General features: G+C 37.6%; 1 protein-coding gene across 2 annotated transcripts in view; it reads right to left on the bottom strand.

Moving 5' to 3' along the window:
- cntnap2a (contactin associated protein 2a) overlaps window positions 1-12,582 on the bottom strand; it is a 357,512-nt gene that overhangs the window by 213,737 nt on the left and 131,193 nt on the right. For both annotated transcript variants that reach the window (XM_079601641.1, XM_079601642.1), the window contains exon 2: window positions 5,100-5,210. In XM_079601641.1, coding sequence (XP_079457767.1) covers window positions 5,100-5,210 — 111 coding nt within the window. The remainder of the gene's footprint in view (window positions 1-5,099; window positions 5,211-12,582) is intronic.

The following is a 12,582-nucleotide window of genomic DNA, read 5'->3' as shown; positions in this document are numbered from 1 at the left end:
ATTTATATATTGCATTTGTGTTTCTTGCATGTAGATTCCCTTTGTTGGCATCCTTTGATCAAAAAGGTTTCCCTGGTTCGTTGATTGGCTCGAGGTCTTGTCGTTTCTGGAACAACATTCTTGGGAGGCCAATCAAGTTGGTGTGTTGGCGGATGAATGGAAAGTCTCGTAGATGAAGTTGGATGTTGGCATTGCTATTAAACCGTTGACCGAAACTTTGCAGCAAAACTTAACTTAGAACCGAGACTCTCAATGGAAAAGAAAAGAGTATCGTCTTTGGTTCAGATCTGGCCATTTCTCCTCCTCTCACCATAAATTACACGTTATCTGTTATCTGAGTCACTTAACTTTCTTGCTGTAGCAAAGTACAATTTAGACATGGTTTCTATACTAAGAATACAATACTGTACATTTTACGCAGATTTCATACTAGTCATCTTCTGAGTTATGAGCAGACGATCATACTGGTAGGAAACAATAAAAACTTTCAGTCAACCATTCAATACTTATAGAAACTGAATGAATTATGTGTGATCTAGGAATAATAGTCACATATATTGGTTGTAGACATGATATAGAATTATGCAGTTAAACGATGTTTGATTATCCAATACGATATTATTGATTAAGTCCATGTAGCATTGTTTTAAAATTATCTGATGCATTTTGATCATGTAAAAGCAGTCTGTGTGATTTTATTAAGAGATTTCCATGAGAGGTCACTCGGAGGTCTTTAAGAAGAAAAAGGTCTGTTTTGTATCTGTCTTGGTGGGGTCAAACAACCTCTGGTATTATCTTTGTGGGACTCAAGCTGTGCCATCTTCCGAACCAATCAGTCTTTTACGAACTACCTAACATTGGCAACTTTCTTCCTTAAGCTAGGCTCATGTTTTTGAAGCTAGGATGGCCATAAAGTATTTGTAATTGTTTTGTTCGAATGAAAAATCTCTGATCTGCTCTCAGATCTCACACATATTTCAAGTCAGCAACTAAATCTGACATGAAGTGTCCCACAAACGTTGTTTCTTATGCTCAAATAGCATTAAAAAGCTTTTTTTTAAGCTAGTCGAGCCAATGTGCATGTGCAGTCCTAAGTGCAAGTCTCAGGTTTCTATGGAAACCAGTTTCTAATGGTAGCTGCAGTGATGCAATGACTTTATCAAACAGCCATTGGCTCTTTTACTTAGAAGGCGGGACGTATTACGCCGTATTGCGTGTTGCAGTTTCTCCCATTCATTACTAGGAGTGAGTCGTCTTTCTATATCTATAGTCTTTGGGATTACCTACAATAGTCTGGCATGATGCTGCTCATCTAACTATAACTAATGAGTTTTCTTCTGTGACATCACATCATCATCCAGGGCATCCTGTACTCTGGCACGACTGGGCACTTCTGATGCTGTCAAAATGATCTTTTTTTGGCTCTCCAGTTCAATGACATTGGAAACGGTCACAGTCATTGTCCTAAAGCTAATTATATTTTAAAAAGCGATTTCAGCGGATCATGCGCTGTATGAATGTGGATTTCATTAGAGAGTCCACAGTGTCATTGCTATTCATGATATTGAGTAAAATAAGAGAGAAATCCTCAGTGTATTATATATAAAAATGTCATACTCCGTCGACAGGATGAGGTCCAGACATTACCCTGTTATTCACAGTCTTAATGACTAAATAACTGTATGCAAGATCGATGACAACTGCATATCTGCATGGGAACTCTGGGCAAGAATGACACAACTGACAGAAATAACCTCTCTTCAACTCTGATAAGGCATCATTAACATGCATTATGGCCTATGACTTTCATACAGTAATAAGAATCCAATGTCTGATGATACTGGGGGAAAACATGACACATATAACCAAGACTTCCAATAAAAAAACAACTCAAATCTGAGTGTTTCTTCAAGCATTACTCACCTAGGTGTCTCTAAAGTACATTGGGGTTGGTAAGGGAGAGCTGCCATTGTGCACATAGCTGTCATGTCATTGATATGAAACCTCATGTGTGCAGACTGGCAGGTTGGGGAACATGTTCACTGGACACCACTGTGTGGCTTTCAGAGTGACTGGGAACCCTGTGTCACTATGCTGACTGCTGATGGAGGCAGTGCCAAAGGGCATATCCCATTGCTTATTCTCACAAACCCCACCGGCCTTCAGTGAGAAAGGTGGCTGAATTGAAATGCCAGCCTTACATATACACCTGGAAGCTGCTGTTACCACCGTCACCAGCCAATCTTGAGTGCCTTTATGCTGTCTGAACTTTTGTCCATCACTGAAGCAATCATTCTGGTTATATTACACAAAACCAAGCAAACAACAACTATATCTAGTTGGTAAACATACCATCCTCCTAAATATGTTCTATGCGGGGGAGGTATTAAAGGAGTAGGGGAGAGCGGGGCACAACCTAACGCATTTTGGTTTTGGCTCAATTATTTAAAAAATAATTAGGTTAGATTAATCTTTTTTTTTACACAAGAAACATACACATCTCTGCTACAAATGAACACTTAAAGTTTTTTTCTAGGACCTTCCATTTTCGTACAGTTGCACTGAAAGTGACAGAAGTGCAAATGTTACAACTTACCCCATATGCAGGGTTAGTTGTAACAGACAGAGGGGTTAGTTGTAACACTTGTGTGTAACACACATAATTCAGTACTATTTTATCTGTATAGTTTGATATTGTTTGTACATCTGTATAGATAGATATCTATACATCCATCCCTCATCCAATCATCCTTCTATTATGGATCAATATCATGGATAGAGATTTAGGAAAGGGCTGAACAGTTTTGCATGCAAAATTATTATTATTATTAATAGTAACAGTAATAATAATAAAAACAAGCTTAAATCACATTTTAAAGTGTTTATTACATGAAAACAGGCAATATTTTTAATAAATAAACAAGTGATCAATATAGTAAACAAATCCCATAGCCTACAATATTGTGAACACTTGGCGGCTTAGTTGTAACACTGTGCTACAACTAACCCCGCTGTGTAAAAAATATTTTAAACCTAGCTAACAGTTGCTAGGAGTTGCTGACATGTTTCAAAATGGTGCCATGTTTTAGCCAACAGGACAGTGATTAAGGCAATATAAAGTTATATTTGGTAACGTACACACACAACTCAGAAACAGAAAAATACGTATGATGGAAAAAAAATACTTAGATGGTGTCAAAACACTCTTTGTCCCGTATCTTCACAAAATATTACCAAAAATTTTCACAAATCCACGGGAGAAAGTCTTCTGGCAGCGAGCGAAAAAGAGCGTAAACACAACCCGCGTGACCCTGAGTAACTACGTAAAAGGTCCGTGTTACATTTAGCCCCGCGTTAGGTTGTGCCCCGCGCTCCCCTAGTTCACCCAAAAATAACAATTCATCATTTACTCCCCATCACAAACCTGATTGTATTTCTTTATTTCTTTATTTTAATGTTGGTTTAAGAGGTAGTAATTTTGTTATGTGATCTTATTTTCTCTTTCCATTTAGCTTTTGTCACGAAACGTGCTGATAAAAGCTCACGAAGACAAGGAACAGGAAACAGGATCTTTAATGACAAAACTTAGTAAAATCTTACAAAATATACTTCTCACATGCTATACTGTTGACGAAGACGAACAAACACTGAGGGAGAACTGAAGGCTTAAGTACACAGCAAAATTAGATAATTAACGAGGAGATTGAAAAGGCACAGGTGAACGGCATAACTAATTAAACAGACTGAGGCAAACTAGATCTCAGGACAGAATCAAAAACACAATGCAAACAACAGAACAGGGTATACTCGTCGTTACAGCTTTATTTTCACTTCAGCTTTAGAAATGATAAAACTTCCGCTAAAACTTGTTTATTTCAGTTAGTTGCAGGCAACATTTCTAGTTTTTTATATCAAATACTTTTAATAGTTTTTGTTAACAATAACTTAATGATATTTTCCAATACCAATAAATAAATAGAATCACAATAATAATAAAACATCTCTAAAATCATATATGGCCAAAATGGTAGTAATATATTGTGCATCTCTACATAAAATAATGATAAGAGTTATCACAGAATAACGACTCGACCCAAGCTATGAGTTTTTTGGTGAACTATTCATTTGAAGTAAACTGCCACATGTAGGCTATGCATGAGCTCTGCTTGACAGAATAAACAACCAAAAATGAATTAATACAGACATTCAAAGAACACCCATTTATTCATACATAGGCAGTACTGTTTACAGAGAGATTTATATGCAGCATACACTGTGCCTAAATGCTTTTAAAAGAATTTGCAATACAAGGCAGTTACAGTCGCAAATTAATATTAGAGGTTTTTTTGTATATAATAGAGCCAAGTGACTCATTGAGTTTGGAAATAACATGCAATTTAAAGCCTTTAAAATCAGAACCACGGCCTCCAGACTCCCATATAAAACATCCATTTGAATCCGAATTCTCTCTCCCCTGAGAGCCTATCAATGCAAAAAGCAAGCAAAATTCTTCTGACGCACATTTAACAGCGCGTTCAATTCTTTCTACATTTGCCCTCATAAAAAAAAAAAACGTGATCTTGTTCTGTCGCAGATGCCAAATTAAACTTCAGAGACGTCCTACGAGGACACGAGAACTTCCATTTTAATTAAACAACATTTTTAATGAGTGGCGAAGAACAAAATTAAAATAATAAATATGTGAATTATGCACATATCACCAAGATAAATCATAGCGTTGCCACATCTGTTGTAGATTTTCGCTCAATTAGTCCTAAGCACATAGTGTTTTCCAAAAGCACAGTTTGGCATAATGGGATGAGCCATTGTAAGCCAGTAATTCACGCCTGGAGTTATTGAAGTAATGACTCTGCGGTGCCATATAGTGCATGAATGTTTATTGAAATGACACAAAACTATATCAAGTCTGAGCACCTGTGAAATTGAAGTTTGTAATATATTGCTGTCATAAAACAACAGCTCAAGAGTGTTTATTGAGGTATTGTGTAGAGAGAAAAAAAGATATGTTCATTCTGCAATTCACTTTAGTGGGTGTGCATATGTGTATGAGCAAGTATTATGAAAATGCTTTACAGTACCTCCTCTTTTGTTTAACTTGGCGTATCCAGGTGCATAGCCACTAGTGAACACTGAGGAGCTGGTGAAGGCATTATGGGGGAGTGGTGTGACCAGAGCTTCATCACATTTTTCTGCAGAAGAAAAAGAGAGAGAAAAAAACATTACGATCACACAAAATAACACAACATAAAGCAGTGAAGCAGCACTTAAATTTCACATTTATTTTAGGAGAGTGAAAGCACCCTTGCCACAAGATGCAGGAAGAAATGAGAGATGCCAATGTTTACTGAGCTGAGATGCACATCATGGCAGACCTTTTCTGACTGCAGGCTCCATTAACACCAGCATATTAAAGAGTCAAAGCATTTGGAGGATGGAGGCTGTGCTCCCGCTGGTCATTACTCAGGTCTGAGGGCGTCACGGTTACAAAGGCTAAAATGCCAAGACAAGTAATCTTTTCCAGTAGATATGAAGAAAATGAATACTGAGCTGGTTTTAGTCATCATGTTAATGAAAACACAAGATATGTGGCTTGATGTGTTGTAAAAACGTTAGTTGTTAACTGACGATTAGTTTATCAAGTGTTGATCAGTTCCAGCAGATTCAGCTATGTTCAGTAATACAAGTAGTGGGTGACGTGCGCAACAAACACTCTCAAATAATAAAAGTGTAGCACCAGGACTGGCATATTCAACAACATGTTTCTATAAATAATGATAATATTCACTGCTAACACTGTGATAGAGTGTTAAAGGTAAATGGATAAATGGTGTTATTGTTTGACAAATAATGATTTCTTTAAAATTATTTCACTTTATCTTTCTTTTTATTAAAGCAACACCAAGTAGCTTTTGCTCTCGGGGTCCCCCTACAGTTAAGAAACAGTATTGTCTTCTACTACTGTCGCAAAATCTGTCATGGTTACACCAGGGGATATACGTGCATTTTGTTGACAAGCCGATACCCCCGAACTTTGCAGAAGGAGTTCTCACGTCTTGGGCAGACTGCCTGCGTTGCGTGTGAAATATCTTCATCCCAGGTACAGTGGCATATGTCATATGAACATAATTTCATGGGTTTTATTTTTTTCAAACGCCAAAAGATCGCGTAGCTCACGTTTACAAGCCAGCGTCATTATAGTAGCCTATTGGCTACTGTTTTACATAATGGATATGCTAATTCAATTCAATGTTTGTGTGGTACTGTAGGTAATAGCCATATATCGTCAATATTATAATATCAAGCAACCTAGATGAATCTGCACATTTGAAAAATCTATTTGCATTATAGCCTGAGGCAAGACACTTTCGCCAGAAAAATAAATAAACAAACATGACTATCAGCCTGGAGTCATTAGGATAGTTATCCTAAAAGATGATTTTGTCCGTCTAATCATGTAGCTATAACTAGACCGACAGCATGACGGCCGAGTCAGCATCGGTCGGCACCCCTCCTCCCCCTTTAGCTCACTGCTTACGCCAGCGAGCGAACGCTGGACCAATATTGATCCTCGTCCGGCCTTTGATTTTATCACTCTCCCGTTTTCTCTTCCTAGTCTCCTCCGACAAAACCTCTGCCTTCTTCAGTTTAGTTGCTGCTTCGGCCGTGACAACAACATACAGACGCTATACCAGCCGGCAAACAAACGCTATTTGGGCTCTCACGTCTGAATTTGAGGAAGTGGTGGGCGAAGTGAGGTGCCGTAAAGCAGTAGAATATTGTAGTTCTTTTTGTGCTTCGGTTACTACCCGAACCCCGAAGTTCCGTAGTGCCAGTAAAAGCGATACAGAGTCAGACCCTGTCAGGCTATGGCAGACGTGTCATTCAACCTATTGTAAGTCGATGTACCATCACAAGGGTCTTGGAAATATATTATGAAGGTTGAAAAACTACTTGGTGTTGCTTTAAACTAAATTGTCAATAAATGGTAAATGGACTGCATTTATATAGCGCTTTAACAGACCCATGGCCACCAAAGCGCTCTACATATTGCCTCACATTCACCCATTCATTCACTCATTCATACACCGGCGGCGGTGTCAGCCATGCAAGGCGCCATCCAGCTCGTCGGGAGCAGCTGGGGTTAGGTGTCTTGCTCATGGACACCTCGACACTTGGTCAGGTGGAACCGGGGATAGAACCACCAACCTTTCGGTTTGTAGACAACCTACATGAACCACTGCGGCAGTGAACCACATTTCACTGCCGGCCCAATTAAAAATTGCCGCCCTAAATAAAAATAGGCTGTATCATGATTATGGTATTATTTGGAATCGTCAGTGTTTAGCGATTTAATGGACTGATCAATTTTTGTCACAATCAACCATGAAAATCCCTGAAAATTGTCATTCCTAATGTGATGCATACTGTACACTGTAAAATAAAACAAATATTATTGGATTACATTTGACAAGAAAACAGCCTTTCTACTTCGAATTCAGTGTTGTTTGCCATTTCTTTGTAATTAGTTGTGAAATGTACTAGCAATTTCTGAGTGAAAACACCATTTTCAGTGTACACTTGACATAAAAGTGATTAAAAAATCATAATGAGACAAAGAGGACAGTCCAGATGTGTTTCCAAATGTGTACCAAATAAGATTTCATGCTGTTGTCCTTTCTCATACAACAGTGTATGCAAACTGGACAACTATCTGAATGACAAATGGCAATAAATGATATGGCATATGCAAAGACAGCTTCCAGACACAAACTGTCCCAGAAGAGCCACAGCAGAAATGACAGATAGCGGTAGTTTGGTGTATTCAATATGAAAACACATCCGCTATATTTGCTTTCAGCCGTTCACTCAATCAGAAACCCTGGACGGAGGGAGGACTTGCTCATACTGTATGTGAGAAGGGTAGACGCATCTGATATCTGATTCTAATGAGCATCTGCCATGTTCAAACAATATTTAGCTATTTGTCTCCAAATCCCAAGTCAAATCAGTCTTTTGACCAGGAGTATCAAACAGAAATGCATTCACATATGGCTGTCTAAACCAAGATCTACATCTTTTATAACTCTCGTTCTCACCAGACAATCCCCATTACTCAAAGGACACACGAAAACAGTACACTCTGTCATTTGTGCCTTCTCAACCTGTTGGTGGATAGCAGAAGTACCCAATTACAGTTGACATTATAGTGTCAAACCGGCATAATTACTGTCATCTGCATTGCATTACAGTGACAGATGGAAAACAAACAATTAATGATTTAAGAAAATAAAGCATTACAGTTTCTCTTGAGAACCCACTGCTAAAACATGTAGACTTGCTTCTGGGAGTAAAGATGAGCATCCAATCATCTACGTCAACTGAAAAACATTAATTTCCAAACTTTTGAACGGCAGTGCACGTCCTGAAGACTCAAATAAGGCTATGATGATAATAAAGGTCTGTGACTGTTTACTCTAAATACAGTTCAGCAAGAGAGAAAGGTAAGAAGAAGTTAGAAAAGACAGAGTACAAAAGATGCTGTAGCTTAGTGGTTAAAGATCTTGGCTGGTAACCAAAAGGTTGTAGGTTCAGAACCCTGCCAAGAGCCATCATCACTGCGTCCTTGAGCACAGCTATTAACCTCAGGGCATCACGGGGATTGACCCCGTAATAAATGTACTGGATATTTGGATAAAGGTTTCAGCTAAAAGGTGGGCAAAGCAAACCAGTGGTGTGCCAAGATCTGGCCTGTACAAGCCGATAACAGTTTAAAATGAACTGGTCATGTCTTTAATTTACTGAAAGTGAAGACTCACTGGTCTGTCATAGATACACTTTCAGGGTAAATCATCGTGGAATAAGCCAAAGAACTAAAGATTTTCCAAAGCTATTCCGATAATTTATGAGTATGCCGTCATGAGGGTCCCTATCTATTAGTTGCCAAGCGTCACTGCTGTCACAGCACTATAATTCGCTTTGTAGAAGCTTATACTAGATTTATGTGGCATTATTAGTTTGGAAGCTTATGGTCATAATTTTGGCACGCAAAGGACTGTTTGACTTGCGGACACCACAAAGGAGCATCTAGGATCGGCTCAGATAAAAGGAAAAACAGCAGAAACGAGATGGATCGTATATCAGGATCGTGGCAAAGACACATTACTGAGAGACCTGCAAATCGCTGTTCGATCCTAAAACAAATTCCACTGCATTCCAAAGAGGAAGACGAAAGAGAAGCTTGTCACAAAATAGATGTACTTGTCCATGTGACATTTTCCTCTGCACAAATATCTCTGCCCTGAGCAAATAGCACAACTGTCTCGGACGATCACCGGCAGAATGACCAAAATCATGACATATCTTATCTAGCATTCATTCACAGCATGTCAGCTAATTTTTCAAATCAGACAAAGAGGAACTACTACATTTTTATGATTCATGTAAGTCTGTACTATTCTCATTATCTTGGTTCATTTGGCGTATAGTATTGAGTGTTCAAGATATGCTATTTTTAATTATTTTCCCTATCCGTTGTTCTTTATCCATAACTCTACATAACTGTACTTTCTGAACAGACTTTCAGTGGGAAACACTGCTGGTTGTTATTGGCGAGTTATGAGTCCGATTCACCTTGCCCGAGGAAGGCATATCACTTTAATAGCCAGCATGTTCATTATCTCACGATTCTCTCATTTACAGAGCTCTTCCGTCCTGCCAAGAGTGCCTTTTCCCAAAGCATTTAAAGCCTGTTTTATGTGAAATTAGTTTTCTCACAGTATGTGTGCCCTGATAACAGTGAAAGGCACCTGTGCAATGTTCTGGTGATTAGATTAAATCCAGAAAATGCTATATGCATCTCCCTAATCAGTTTACTAGCTGGAAAGACTGAAATATTCTACATAAGCATCTGAAGAGCAGCTCACATCATCACATCAGCTGTCTTTTTGTTTCATTGTTTGCACATTAGATATATACATTAGGCCATAACACATTTTTTCCACACAGTTTTGGGACATTCTTTTTTGCAAAGTTTAGCTGGGCTTGGATGTTTGTTTAACGCTTGCATCTTTCACATGATGAACACTGTGTGTGTGTGTGTGTGTGTGTGTGTGTGTGTGTGTGTGTGTGTGTGTGTGTGTGTGTGTGTGTGTGTGTGTGTGTGTGTGTGTGTGTGTGTGTGTGTGTGTGCGTGTGTGTGTGTGTGTGTGTGTGTGTGTGTGTTTTCTATTATATTTTAAAATGTAGTTCATGCCTGTGATGGTATATTTACACCTGCATGCATATACACATGCAAGGATGCTAATCGTCTATATTTAGCAGAAAATTAGATAATTTAAATTAGACTGATGTTAGCTGCAGGCCAGGACAGAACATTCCAGAACAAAAGTCACTTCTTGGCAAATAATTCAAATGTACTTTTTTATATAACAATGTCTCTCGAGGTGTGTGAACTCTTGCAGTGCTTTGACTCGGTAGCTGTGCTCCAGGTGATCTGCCCTGTGATGTTCTTTAGTTGTTTGGCCTTTTTTGTTGGGGCCAATGAATGCTCTGAGAAATCCCATTGGCACAAAGCAAGCATGGGGAAGTTACACTGCTGCAGCCATTCACTATATATATATATATATATACACACATTTTTCATCTTTGATTGTTTGTCTTCATACTGCACTGAACAGATACAATACTGTATACATAGATGCAGATACACAATAGCGATTGAAATGAACATCGAACAAAAAATAAATACATTATATATATATATATAAAAAATGTATTTATTTCTTGCAATTGGATAAAAAAAAAAAACTTACTTCGATGTTCATTTCAATCGCCATTGTGTATCTGCATCTATGTGTACATTATTGTATATGTTCAGTGCAGTATGAAGACAAACAATCAAAGATGAAAAATTGATGTCTCCAGGACTGTTAGGCAGATTCAATACCAGCAGCACAAAGAATAATCATATTGCATCAAAGAAAATAAAAATAAACAGGCATAACTGCCCCTCCTTTGTCTTCTATCTTAATGTGCACCTGTGCTTGATGATCACATCTTGTCCCGCTGGCTACTAGCTGTCAGCTGGGTGTTTCCTGAAAGCTGAAGGGGGCATTTTAATCATAGTCAGGTCTCGACTGACTGCACTGTTCAGGCAAAACTGAGTGATCAGCCTCTATGCAAGATCAAATCCAGTTTTTTCCTCGTTCAATTCAGTGAACATCTGACAACTCTGATTTGCCACAGCTCCCAGGTACATTTGATCGTGTGTTTGTGTGTGTGTGTGTGTGTGTGTGTGTGTGTGTGTGTGTGTGTGTGTGTGTGTGTTGCCAATCTCTCAGGCGAAGATGATGGATACACTTTTGGAGGAATAAAAGCATTTTGAAAAATGTCGCTGTCAATGTAAGTCACACGGTGCAGGAGAATCAGTTTAATGAGAATAATTACAACAATTTGATCTATGTAATGGCCCCTTTTTGGTTCAACAATAGATTATCATCTTATCGGTTCATAACTCATATCAAAGTTACATTCCACTCTTGAGGATTTGTAACAGAGAAATATGATAATATGAAAAGAAAGTGATGATGTGAAATGTGCGTAACTTCCTAAACCTGATTACAGGAGATTCATAGACATTTTGGAATATACATCAAATTTGGCATTCAAATCTAATCTAGTGGAAATAAAAAGAAAGATGATGCAAAAAGATGTAAAATGAATAATAAATATTTAAGATTCAAGCGAAAGCAGGATATCCTACTAAAGTACTAAGTACTAAGAAATGTCATTCAAATAATATCATTTGTTAAGAAAACAATAGCAGATATATATGTAGAAATATAGCAAGATGAGAAAAGAAACATAACAAATATATAACCACTGTCTCACATCTACATCTATATATTATTTTGAAATATATAGTTATGGAAATATGGGATATGAAATAAACATTTGGGCTAATACAAATAGACTGCTAATTATATCATACATATAGAATTGTATGGCCAATAACGTAAAAATGACTGATATGACTCTCTATGATTCTCAATTCTGTATGAATGTATGCATTACAATATTATATTGCCCAGTATAAAAATATAGTCAAACCAAAAGATTATTCAGACACCAGATTTTTACTAGTTATTGCAGGACACTAAAGTTAATTTTTGTAAGTGAGGATAGCAAAATAAAGTAAACGGTGACATATTATACCCAGAAATTCTTCATACAGTGGACTTCCAATACAATTTATAAAAATTTAGGACCAAAAATTATTCAGACACTTTGACCTGACCATGTTTTGCTGAAGTGTTTTTTCTTTCATTGCTAATGCAAACTTTTTACACCACAGACTTAACTAAATTAAGCATTGCTTGGTAATTGGTTGACCTAAATTGGTATTATCTAATTTTGTACTTAAATTTAACAGCTGACAGCTATTCAACCCAATTCATTTGTGAGACAGTCTAACAGAAGGATGGCCAAAACCAGTGAAATATCAACTGATTTGATAACTCGGAGTTCTTGTCATATTTTATTACCATTTTCTATCTAATCTAT

Source organism: Phoxinus phoxinus (assembly GCF_949152265.1).
Source record: "Phoxinus phoxinus genome assembly, chromosome: 24".
In the NCBI taxonomy this organism is placed as follows: Eukaryota; Metazoa; Chordata; class Actinopteri; order Cypriniformes; family Leuciscidae; genus Phoxinus; species Phoxinus phoxinus.
The sequence above is the reverse complement of the archived record's forward strand: the minus strand, read 5'-3'. Positions and strand labels throughout refer to the sequence as shown.